The sequence below is a fragment of the Columba livia genome, chromosome 1 (assembly GCF_036013475.1).
Source record: "Columba livia isolate bColLiv1 breed racing homer chromosome 1, bColLiv1.pat.W.v2, whole genome shotgun sequence".
Taxonomy (NCBI): Eukaryota; Metazoa; Chordata; class Aves; order Columbiformes; family Columbidae; genus Columba; species Columba livia.
Window position 1 is genome coordinate 18,800,215 of NC_088602.1, and position 12,284 is coordinate 18,812,498.

General features: G+C 37.9%; 1 protein-coding gene across 2 annotated transcripts in view; it reads left to right on the forward strand.

Moving 5' to 3' along the window:
- Nucleotides 1–12,284, forward strand: part of DDX10 (DEAD-box helicase 10) — a 176,754-nt gene that overhangs the window by 11,494 nt on the left and 152,976 nt on the right. For both annotated transcript variants that reach the window (XM_065049019.1, XM_021286281.2), the window contains exons 8-9: nt 798–960; nt 2,514–2,598. In XM_065049019.1, coding sequence (XP_064905091.1) covers nt 798–960; nt 2,514–2,598 — 248 coding nt within the window. The remainder of the gene's footprint in view (nt 1–797; nt 961–2,513; nt 2,599–12,284) is intronic.

The following is a 12,284-nucleotide window of genomic DNA, read 5'->3' on the forward strand; positions in this document are numbered from 1 at the left end:
GAAATAGTCCTTCAAAAATCAGCTTGTATAAATGTCCTGGGACTATTCTGTTGAAGATATTTGTATGTGTTTGTAAGGCACAGGTATTTATTCATATAACTACTGCATGTATTGAATATTTTACAACATACAGTGGTGTAGTAAATATTCATTGCATTTCCTCCACTTGTGCAAGAGGTTACAGTAGTTTTGCTGTTCTGCAGTTGGCTGGTGAGTACAGTGGGGTGGTGGCCTTATTTGTACAGAAATTCTCTGAGCTGCAGCTGTTACTGCAACCTACGCAGTTTCTGTAACTATTTTCTTTAAAAAAATATTAGATAGCTGCCTGCTATAAAATAATGCTTTATTGTGGTACTGTATGTAAGAGTAAACAGACTGTTTTTACAAGAGAAGCTGTTGAAGCTTGGAATAGTAAACCGAGACTGTGCAGACTGCTTTGAGTGCAAGTGGAAGACACTACACCCTGCCAGTGTTGTCTAACAGCGATGCTTCTGTGGACTTTGATGCTTCGATCCGCTGCATGCAACCTAACTAGTCATGTCCCAAGTCATTCTTGCTGTTACCTGCTCCGGTTCTTTTTAGGAAATGCAATCAAAGCCCTGCCAGTCTTATGCCAGAGTTCATTTCTTCTTTTAGTACCTATTTCAGAGTCTCAAAGTAGCATATCTTGTCTCCGATATGGAGAAAAGTGTATGTTATTTGATGTGCTAAGTCAGTTGCTATATACTGGATATGATCCTAACAAGTTTAACGTTGCATAGTAACTTTTCTTTTCGTCTCCCTGATTTGTTGGTTAGGTCCAGTATCTATTCAGAGTGTTCTGTAAGCTTCAGCCTGGTCTTCCTGTACTGGCACTCCATGGCAAGCAGCATCAGATGAAGAGAATGGAAGTCTACACTTGTTTTGTTCGGAAAAAGGCAGCAGTACTTTTTGCTACAGATATTGCAGCTCGTGGCCTGGGTATGTACCCGCAGAGGCAATAGTTGTTCACAAAGTGATGATCTAGCCCTATTGAGATTTTATCAGTGATAGTATGCTCTGAAGACCAACCTGATTTGTAAGAAATGAAGCTTAAATAAAAGAACTTGCTAGGGTATCTCAGAAAATATATGCATCCAAGAGCTCTGCTATTTTTTTTACTGAAGAGGCCCACTTCATTTGTGCTTATTTTTGATTTTTGTCTCAGAAGGGCCTATGTTGTCTCTAGTTTTGTAATGGCATTTGTTAGTGAGGTAGTCAGTGGAAGCTATCCTATTTATTCATTTGTTTATTTATTGAAGTCTGTAGACAATCTAGTTTTTCCAGCCATGTTCTATGGCAAATGTCTGGAACAAGAGAAAATGGAAATAGTGATGTATTTGCTTACTACATGCCTTAAGGCAAGATTTCAGCAGATTTAAGTGTTTCTGGTGTACCCGTATCCTGTGGGTTATTCCAAAGGATATGAAAAATGACTAAACTAGTACTATGTGGAAATGAAAACCTGAAGCAGTTTTGATGTCTGAACTATGAATGGCTTAATAGGACTGTATTCTGAAGGAGGCAGAAAAATAGATGAGGGGGAAAAGCAACAATATTTATAAGACCTGTTTTGGCTTGCGCATGTATTTTCTCTGGTCATTACAGCTGAGTTATGATTTACTTCTTTATATTTTCTGTGGATACTTTGGACTTTTTTTTGTACTTGGAGGCATTTAAATATGACACAAGACTGTTCTCAGGAGTCTACTCATTCTTTCAGACAGCAATCTATGCTACAAAAGGAAGGAAGGTGCTCTAAAAACTGAAGGCAGAAATGGAAACTGTGTATCACACCCCCACTGCTGAAATCTCGGTAGTGAGGATCTAACGCAGGTGGGGTTGGTTGGGTTTAGACTGTAGGTGTTATTGTGGAAAACGGTGCAGCTACAGACACAATGAGGAAACTTACTCCAACACAAAGCATGCTGCTGCCCTATGAAGTGCAGCAGTTTGAAAAAGCTTATAAGTATTATCATTCACATTCAGTGTTGACTTCTTTGTCAGGCCTGGTCACCTCCTCCTGTCTTTGAGAAGCACTATAAGTCTGTATGCAGACAGCAGAAGTTGTGCTGTCTTGCCACAGCTAACTTCAGACCCTGGCGGTGTGGGATATTGATGCTGTAGGTGAAAAGGGGGTCACATATTGTTATTTAGTTATTAAATGAACTGGTGTTTTATTATCTGTGTGACACAAAGCATGCCCGTTCTTGTCAAGTGTGAAATTATGTTCCATTCAATGCACTGTCGTAATTTAGAAAATGAAGACGCTATTAATTTTAGCTTTCTTTGATGAAGAAGATGATTGTTTATGATATGGTAATACATGCAATTAATTTTATTTTTATTTCAGAGGTTGCACCCAGAGTCTGTAAATTGGTCTAAATGATGGTTCTTATTGGAATTAATGCTCCTAAATAATATGTTGCTCTTGAATAGGAGGATGTTCAGTACCATGAGCTTAGATTTTTGACATATTTTTTTCCTTTATACAGATTTTCCAGCAGTGAACTGGGTCATTCAGTTTGATTGTCCAGAAGATGCAAACACATACATCCACAGAGTGGGAAGAACAGCCAGGTTTGTTTTCACTTTTCATGAATATTTTATTGTTTAAAACTAGATCACTATAGGGACAGGTAATTGGCTAAATACTCACTTGAAAACATCAAGATACAGATTGGAAATAAGGGCTGTTATCACCAAAAGACTCTTTTGATTGCTTAAGAGTAGTGATTTGACTTAATCATTTCTAGTGAGTGTCAGAAACTCCTTACAGCAGACAGAAAAAATAGGCCCAAATTACCTCAAAGGCTGAGTTAAGCATATTTGTGGGTGGAAAAGCTTGTTTTGCTGCTTTCATTTATAGGTAAATAAGGCTTTAGACTGTGGAAATCCAATTTCTTTGTGTCATTGAAGACTCTTCAAAAGGATGGAAATGTTTTCTTCTGTATTTTAATTTGAGGAGGAAAGAATCAAGTAATGTTAATTGCAGGTTAAATTTTTATTTTTATAAGTCTTTTGTAGAATTATATTCTTAGGGATAGCTTTACTTAAAATTCTTCTGGCTAAGCCTTTATGATGGGATTTACCCAGATACACTGTTGGAAACCTGGTCGTTGATCTCTGAAGTAGATTTTTAAGAGAAACAGGAGTTGTTATTGCATATAATTAAGTAGATCAAAAACTTTATGCAATTATCTGAAGGATGAAATGTGAGACCCGGCATTATATCTTGTATATAATTTAATTTGTTTGCAGTATGGTTTGCAATATAGGCAGTTGTCAACCTAATGACAGAACAGTTTCATAGAACAGGACTTCAGCTCTCTGCACTATAGAAGTTTGAAATCTGTTTTTCTGGATCAGCTGGCATTAAATTTTGGTGATTCTGTAACAGGAGTGTGTACTTGCAGGCCTCTTTCAGAATGTGGAAGTTCTAGCTGTGTTTAACACTGTAATTGGTAACATTTCTGCCCCATTTTTTTCTGAGTCCTCCATTATCCTATCTACCTGTTATAATAGAAGGGAATAATGAATTTTTAAATGCCTTTGGAGAGAACCATGAACAAAATCAGCAAATGTTATATATACAAAGATAAAACATGTAGCTATTTGAGGAAGTTAAAATCTAGATGTAATCTCATGCATCCCAATTGAGAGAAAAACATATGGACTTAGAATTCTGGGGTTAAGGGGTTTTTTTCCCCCCCTTTTTTTTTTTTTTAATCCTATGTGGCTTCAACAGAAGGCCTATAATGTTATCTTTATGGCATACTGTCATTGTGGAAGGCAAAACAACACGTTTATCCCAGTTGAACTGGCAGTTTCTGGAAGGCCTGTTGAGCTTCCTCGAGCTGCGTCACTGAGGTGAAGCTCCTCCCTTGGGTTACAATCCTCACCCTTCGTCCCTGTTCCCATTAGGCGCCGAGACCAATGATTTTAAGTAGGTTTAGAGAGGGACCGCAGCTACATAAAGACAAATAACCCTCCTTTTCCACAATGCTTTTAGTAAAATGTCACGCTGATGAAGGCCTCACAGCCTTAAGGGTTGGCCTTTGGTGGCCTCTTCACCACCACCTTCTGTGATAGCTTGAGGGACAGATTCAGACAGAAACTGTGAGCAGAGGGTCTGTCCCATGGGCTGTGAGCTGTGCCGGTGCCTCCACCGTCCGGTCGTGTTCTTCCTTTCATGTGAATTTTTTGGCAGCCAGACCTTGCTGAAGTTGGGAGTGCACCCGAGCGAGTTGTTTGAGCTGGTGGTGGTGACTGAGATTGAAAGCAAATTCCTTCCACAGGGAAAGCCTTGTGGGTGTATTCTGTCTCTTAATCCGATACAAAGATCAAGGAGAGTTCTGCCTACACTGGGCTTTCATTTGGGACAAACATACAGGCACTCTTTGTCCTTAAAGCAATCCTTGGAAGAGATTCATCCCATGAACTTAATGGCATGAAATAAATATTTGAAAATAAAGCAAGGGAGTTGTCTAATCATTTTAAGTAAATACTGTGCACTAAATAAATATGCTAATACAGCTTTAGGTGTGGATAATTGAGAATGTACTTCTCAGGGAACTCTTAAGTGATGAGTAGGATGCTTCATTTGTTTTCAATAGCTACAGTTCGTGTGAGAAGCTTATGTTTCTGCTAGAAACTTGATAAAAATGAACTGAACTGCAGTTTAGTAGTCCTCATTAATGAGGTTAGAGATAATTACAAATTTTCATGCGTTATGAGAGTCTATAATTGCATGGAATGAGAGCTAAATTAAATATCCTAGCTAATTAAGAGACTTCGTTAAACTGTAATTAAAACTGGGATGCCAAATACTGTTTACTTTTGAAATCAAATTATTTTGTGATACAAAAGTAAGTATGAAAGTCAAGAGAGAAATTATTTTGGGGAAAGGGCTGAAAAACCTCTAACAAACAATCATGGCTGTGTTTCCCCATCTGTTTTACAGTTTTGCAAAGCTTTATCTAAGATGACAGATAGTGATTGATTTTTAAGTGGATAAGACCACTGTGTTCCCTAAGTGGCATTTCACTTGCATTTCATCGTATTGAATAAAATGAATTGCAACTCCTGCATTTTTGATTTCGGGTAAAGTAAGATCAAGAAAATTTGGGTGTTCTCCAGTAATGCTTTTACTTTGGGGTAGAATTGGCATATCTTGATTTTATTTTTTTTTTAATTATTTTTTTTTTTAAACTTATGCTATGGTTGAAGTGGTTGGACATTATTTCTTCCAACTAGATTTTAAAGTATTTCTTTAAAGTCTTAACTAGTTCAATAACAGCCTTTCTAAAATACTGACAGTATTATGGCCATGCCCATAAGTATTTTTGGCTGTATTTTTGTCACACAATCTCTTAGCAAAGCCTGTAATTTAAAATACTAGATCACAGCGGGTTTTTTTGTGGGTTTTAGTTTTAAAAATTCTAAGTAAATAAGAGCTACTTGTAGCAATTGTCTGCGAAACTGATTTCCTGACTTTTAATTTCTGTTGATGCTTTCCGTTCTGTAGCCTCTGAAGCCTACAATTGAAAATGTTCTTTGATCAGTTTTGTGAAACAAGTTACAGTGCCACTAGAGGACAGCAGAAGATAATAATTTCTGAGGCACACTGTTACTCACTTTTTTCCCCAAGTGCTTTTCCGAACATAATTTGTAAATTGGATGGCATGAAAGAAGCATATATAGACATGCTTTTCTTTCAGTCGTGATTGCATTGATGTGTAGAAAAGACACTGACATCTATTTTATCTTTCTATTCATGCGTAAATATCTTGTATTTTGGGTGTATCTGTGTCCTGGCACATCTTAGTATATAATTCTTTCTTTCCTAGTGTTATATTCTTCCTTCCACTCTTTCTTATTTTTTCTTTGGAGGTGGCTGTTAAAAACTTGAGCTTAGTGATTTTTCTGTCAGGAGTTTTTATTTTAAAGAAACCGACCAGCGGAATGTTAAACAGAGTAAGTCTTTTGCTCTGCAGTTTTTATCTGTAGTATGTTCAGAACTTTATATAGGCTTTGGGTCTGACTCAGGCTTAGACTTGTGATGGTATTTAATCCAGGCTTGTTGGTAAGGCTTCTTAGGTGCTTAAACTGATTTAGGAAAGAAGCCGTAATTTTGTTGTTGTCGTATAACCACAGTGTGCATGCAGGCATGGATGTCCCGTCTAGCTCTACATATGCTTTTTTCCTTTTGGTAAATTATATTCTGAAAATAAATGGAATAGTCAAGTCCATCTTCCCGCAGCAGGAAACTCTATTGCCCTAGTATTCTAGTACTGACTGGTGTGATGATTAAAGCCAAGAAGTATGAATAAAGATTTAAAAGATCTGTAGTTTTTTTGATGCCTTGTGGATACTGCAGAGTACACACATACACCAAATTTTGGAAAGGTGAAAGGGGCAGGTCATATCTTTTTCTGTCATAAAGTAAAATGCTTTGAAGCACGCTCACTGGGGCTCTCCTTAAGTAATTACACACTATGTGTGTGAAAGTAAGACTAATAAGCCTTCAGAGTAATCTTTGCGAGTGGCAATAAAGCATTTAAAAATGTGAGTGACTTAATGGTGGTGGAAGCTTGATACTTTTTTTTTCTTTCCCAGTAGGAAATATGTCTCAGGGATACATGCCTTAGGTCCTGACTAAACAAGATGGCAGCTCCTTGTTTGTTTTTTCATATTGAAGACCCATTGAAGCACTTCTACTGATGTTTCTTTAAAAATAAATGCAGTATTTAGACCATCTCATGTTATATTGCAGTCAAATCGTCATCCTAACTCAAGCTAAGTAAAAATAGCTGCTAGTGGAGGTCACAAGAAATTGTTGACACCACATATTTAATTTGCAGTTCACATTATTAAATTCTTTAAAATGAAACACTGTACTCTAGCTACATTCCTGCAGTGGGCTGTGATGCTGCAGGCGTGCTGACCGGCACTGTGTTATCCATTAGAATTCCCTTTGTAATGGCCAGGTGTGAATGAATGAATGAAATGAAATATTAAGTGGCTAAGGTTATTACCTACTGACATGAAGCTATCCTCTAAGCTGTAATAAAAAATAAATAAGCACATGTATTTTAGTGCAGCGGAGTGGACACAGCTGCTGTGGAAAATGCATTGATTACAGTGTGGGCTGGAGGACCCGACGGCTTCCCAAAGCCTTTTGAATTCAGTGTGTTCTGAGACGAGCAGGAGGAGGCTGGAGAGCCACTGCCTGTTCTTGTCCATTATTTCTTGTGACTAAGTGTCTGGCAAATGAGGACACCCAGACATTACGACTGAATGAAAGGGATTATGGTTTTGTGGTATGAATAAAACGCAGTTGCATGGTTCTTGGAATTTGGCAATAGATATAAGCGGGCTGCTGTCCAGACAGGAGAAGGAAAAGGATATTAAATGGTCGGAGGAAGACAAAACAAACCCCAAAATAAACGAACCCCTAAGCAATCTCTGACTTCATAGCAATATTTATTGATAATTTTTGGGGGATACTGAACTAAGGTCTATGCAATGGAGAAACAGGAGTGAAGAAAGCATTAGAAGTCAGGTAAAACCAATACAAAAAATGAAGCCAGTTCACATTTTATTGTTTTAAATGCTCTGTGGGATGGTGCAGCCTCACCTGGAGCACTGTGTGCAGTGCTGGGTGCCACAGGATAAGAAGGATATAAAGTTACTGGAGAGTGTCTACAAGAGGGACATGAAGTTGGTGGATGGTTTGGAGGGGAAGCTGTATGAGGAGCAGCTAAAGTCACTTGGTTTGTTCAGCCTGGAGAAGAGGAGACTGAGAGGAGACCTCATTGTGGCTACAGCTTCCTCACAAGGGGAGGAGGAGGGGCAGGCACCAAACTCTTCTCTTTAGTGACCAATGACAGAACCCGAGGGAATGGCAGGAAGATGTGCCAGGGGAGGTTTAGGTTGGACATTAGGAAAAGGTTCTTCCCCCAGAGGGTGCTGGAGCACTGGAACAGGCTCCCCAGGGAGGTGTCACAGCCCCAAGCCTGACAGTGTTCAAGAAGAGACTGGACAACACCCTCAGACACATGGTGTGAAATATGGGGTTGTCATATGCAGGGACAGGAGTTGGACTCGATGATCCTTGTGGATCCCTTCCAACTCAGAACATTCTACGATTCTAGGCTGGGCTGTTGAGAACCCATGGGGCAGAAGAGCTCTTCTCCCTGGCAAGCATGTTCTGGTCTGTTCTCATTTGTGTTGTGCTGCTTGAGCAGGACTTGCTGTATATGCACATTTCAGTTAGCAGTGTGCACAGATCTCTCGTAAAAGATTTGTTGTTTTAAAGAAAAATATCTATTACAAAAATGGACCATTGATCAGGTAGATGGGATAGAAATTCCCATATTACATGCATTTGTTTTCTGTGCTCATTTGTCACTTAAAAAAATAGAATAACAAATGACCACATTAGGGTAGAAACTCAGCAGTGCAGAAGGTATGATAAACAGCAGATAAAACTCATCTTGCTCCTGGGCTCGGAGAAATAATGTTTTCTTGGTTTAAGGCTTACATTTCACCAGTCCTCATCATGTCAGAAGACCCGTAAAATAGTATAATTGGAAACAAAGGTTTGCCTGAATTGAGCCTGGTATGAGCTACCTAAAGCTGTTACTTTGTTTAAGAAATATGTTTAAAAACGGTAGCTTATAAAATCAGTTTTAATAGTTGAATTTTAAAACAAAAGTATGAATTACTGTATTTCTGTGGAAGGCCTTAGGGGTAGATACGGATATTAGTTTCTCTTTGTTGAAGGACAGTGTGTGGGTGAACGGATTTATTCATATGTGTATCGGACTGAAATAGGTATTTTTCAGAATTAAACTGTCCATTTTGATGTTTTCAGTTTATATTGTTATGGTCGTCTTATATTGTTCCTTTACATAAAAAGTGCAACACAGACACATGTGTGCATCAATGAAATGCTTTTTCATTCACTATTGTAGTTGATTTTATCAAGGAATTTTATCAAGGAATATGATTTCACTGGCATACTGAGTTCATGCAAGGGTAAATCTTTGCTCTAGAAGCAAGGATCTGTGCTGGTTTTTGAATTTTGCTTGTCAGTTATTCCATGTGATGGAATTGCCTTGTTCTGGATTCTTTATGGCAACTAAAATAGTATGCAAAGGTTTAAAGAACATGATTGTTGCCAAATAAGTGCTCCAGAATATTTATATTCTGGGAAGGGTGTGAATGGTGCACAGTGAATGAATGATCACCTTTACATGGTGGATAATTTGGCTTTTCAGTGAAAGTAACTATTAAATACTTGTGTATTAATAGTTTGCAACCATCTATGATGAACAAAGGGTCCAGCAGAAGAAGAGTGAAAATACATAATTGTAACCTATCAAAATGCACTTGCAAAACCAGGCAAATTTAGTGGGCTTGATTTCGATGTTATTTCAAATGCTTAACTTATTGACCTTAATGTTTTAAGGAAAGAGGTCTTCTGCTTACTTCAGGTAGGTCAAATTTAGTCAGGGTGAGAAAGAGACAGTTGAGAAGTTGATTTGGCTTTCCTGATGCCTGATTTCCTTTCTCTGAAGGGCTCTGCTGTGAAGGGTTTCTGCAATACCAGTGTATCTGAAGGTGGCTTTTTGGCTTGGAATGCAAGACTTTTTAGGAGTGGGCTTTGATTTAAGCTCACAAGTTTTGGAGTGATAACTTACTTCCTTCTACATCTTTTGACAGATAAGATGACAACATTTGCTGATACTATCCATCCTGGCTGAGTTAGGTTAAAACTAGATCTTTAATCAAGTCAACTTGGTAAAGTCTCACTTAAGTTACAGATAAAAAAACCCGCAAAGCACATTATTTTAATATGGGGGTAGAAGTGTGACCTCCAAAACATAAAATTATACACTTATGGTTCCTCCCATCTTCATATGCGTCCAAAAACTTTATCACCTCCTTTACATTGACTTTTCTGTAAAGGGAAATATTCCAAATCAGGAAATTGTAATGCAAGTATCTTTATATGTGCAACCCTCTTCCCCCAAATTTTACGATTATCTCATCATCTCCATTTTCTCCTTTGCCAGTTTTTAAAATAGATTATTTGTTTTCTTGCCAAACAAAGCAGAAATACTGCCTTTAACTCTCTCAAAATTTGGCATCAACTTATATCTTCTGAAATACAAACGTTAGGGAAATATGTTGCAGTACATCTGTGCAAGCCAACCTGTATAGCATTCCCAGTAAGGTCTGCATATCCACTCAAGCTGTCCTTACAGTTCTCTCCCTATTGCTTGCCCATCAGTTTTTTTTCCCTACTGGATGTCTGCCCTACAGCAGAACAGTGGTGCCTGATGACCACTGATCAGTTGGTTCCCATTCCTATTTTATTGTGGTATCACTGCAACTCAGATGTCACTGACAATTAAAATACGGTGCATTGGACTGAAGTATATGTTACTATGGTTGTGGCAAGGATGTAAAATTACGTGGAGTTAGAACAAGTGCAACTGCAGCTGCATGGCAAGGTGGAATTGATTGATAACCACAGGACGTTTTCACCTGTGGCCTTTGTGATAATGGTAGTGTTGTTTACTTTAGTAGTGTTGGCTAGAGGTGTGTGCGGCCTTTGGCTGGATCTGATCAAGGACAGGTTAAGATAGGTTAGGATTAGCAAAAGGTGAGTGCCTATTTGGCCTGCAAGAAGAGAATGTTTTTCTCATCCTTTCCTCAGTGAATTTTCTGCATGCTCTTTGTTCATTCATGCTCGATACCAGCTGTCAGCTCAGGGTGATTTTTAGCAGAAGTTTAAGATAGATTCTGTCATGGTGAATGGACTGTCCCCTTGATTTTAGTGTTTTTATTTATTTATTTTTTTATTTTGCATGAAATGAAACTATATGGCAACTCTTTGTGTTTCTTTGCGAGGGAAATGATGCTCTTGATATTTTAAACTATTTTTCTCTGCTGCTAATTAGCCAGTAGCACAGTGCCCTATGCAATTTATCACATTTCCTTCTTGTCCAGCCTTTGGTGCTTGCCCTTGATTACAGACATCCTTTTCCTCATCTGCAGTCAGTGTAAATATATCATTCCTACCCTCTGCTTTATAGTGCTAATGATGATTTGTCACAGCTTCCTTGCTTGTAAGTCAAGACTGAATTTCAGAGAAGTTACTTGCCTTTTTGATAGGCATTGAAGCCAATACACTCTAGAAAATAAGACAGATATGAACTACAAGTATGTGAACTTTTCTTTTCCAAAGACTTTCTGCAAGTAGGATGCAATTTTCCATAGAATGGGAATGAATTGTATCTGGTATCCTAATAGACTGTTAAAATTGCAATACAAAGATGAGTCTCTGCTCTGGTCTCTTGATCACCTTGAGATGATGACAAGATAAGTAATGTCATCAATTACTACACAATCCAAGGAAGTTTGATTACTTTGGGGTTTTTAATTTACTTTTCTCCAGCACCATTGAGGTGCATACTTAATGAATAATAAATCACGAGAGCGAATTAGCCTTTTAGAACAGATGTTTTGTTTTAGTGACTATGGACAACTTGAAGGCTGCAGTCAGCAAGAATGGAGAGAACTTCTCTTAATGTCTCCTCATTTGCAGAAGAATTAGTCCTCCTGCTAAAGAATTTCAGTAGCTGAGGTTGACTCTTTGCTGCTTTATCATCTGTAAAGGTTTAAAGGTTTTATCTATCTACTGGAGATAATTACAGAAATACTCTTTTATTTGCTTAAATGGAGAAGTTTATTCCCTTAGGATACTGAGGGGTGTTCTTTTCTCCCATGTTGTAGGCATTGTAATGGAAACAAGTTTTGAGCAGAAGATCTAAGTGTTCTATTCTTTATTGTTTATGCCAATTTTCAGTAGCTTGTGCTTTTGTGAGTCTGCCAATATAGAAGCTGTTAGTGTGACAGACACAGAGAAGACACGTTTGAAAACTTAAATTTACCACTGCAACCTCACTTTAAAAGGTTATCTTTAAGACCATGACTTTCTTATTAGCACATTACTAAGTTATTTTCTTCTTGAGAAATAAGATAATACTCTGCCCAAATAAACTTTGTTTTTTGTAGGCTTGCCTTTTGCTTTCTTATACTAAACAGCCTCTGGAGACGTGGAAGAGATACAAACCTTCCCAGATGGTACTTAAGTTCATTTGGTTTTCAGCTTGCTCAGTTCTGTAGTGATTTCATATTTAGCTCTGAAGAACAACATTAATATTAAACTGTCTGTTTTAGTTAATTAAATC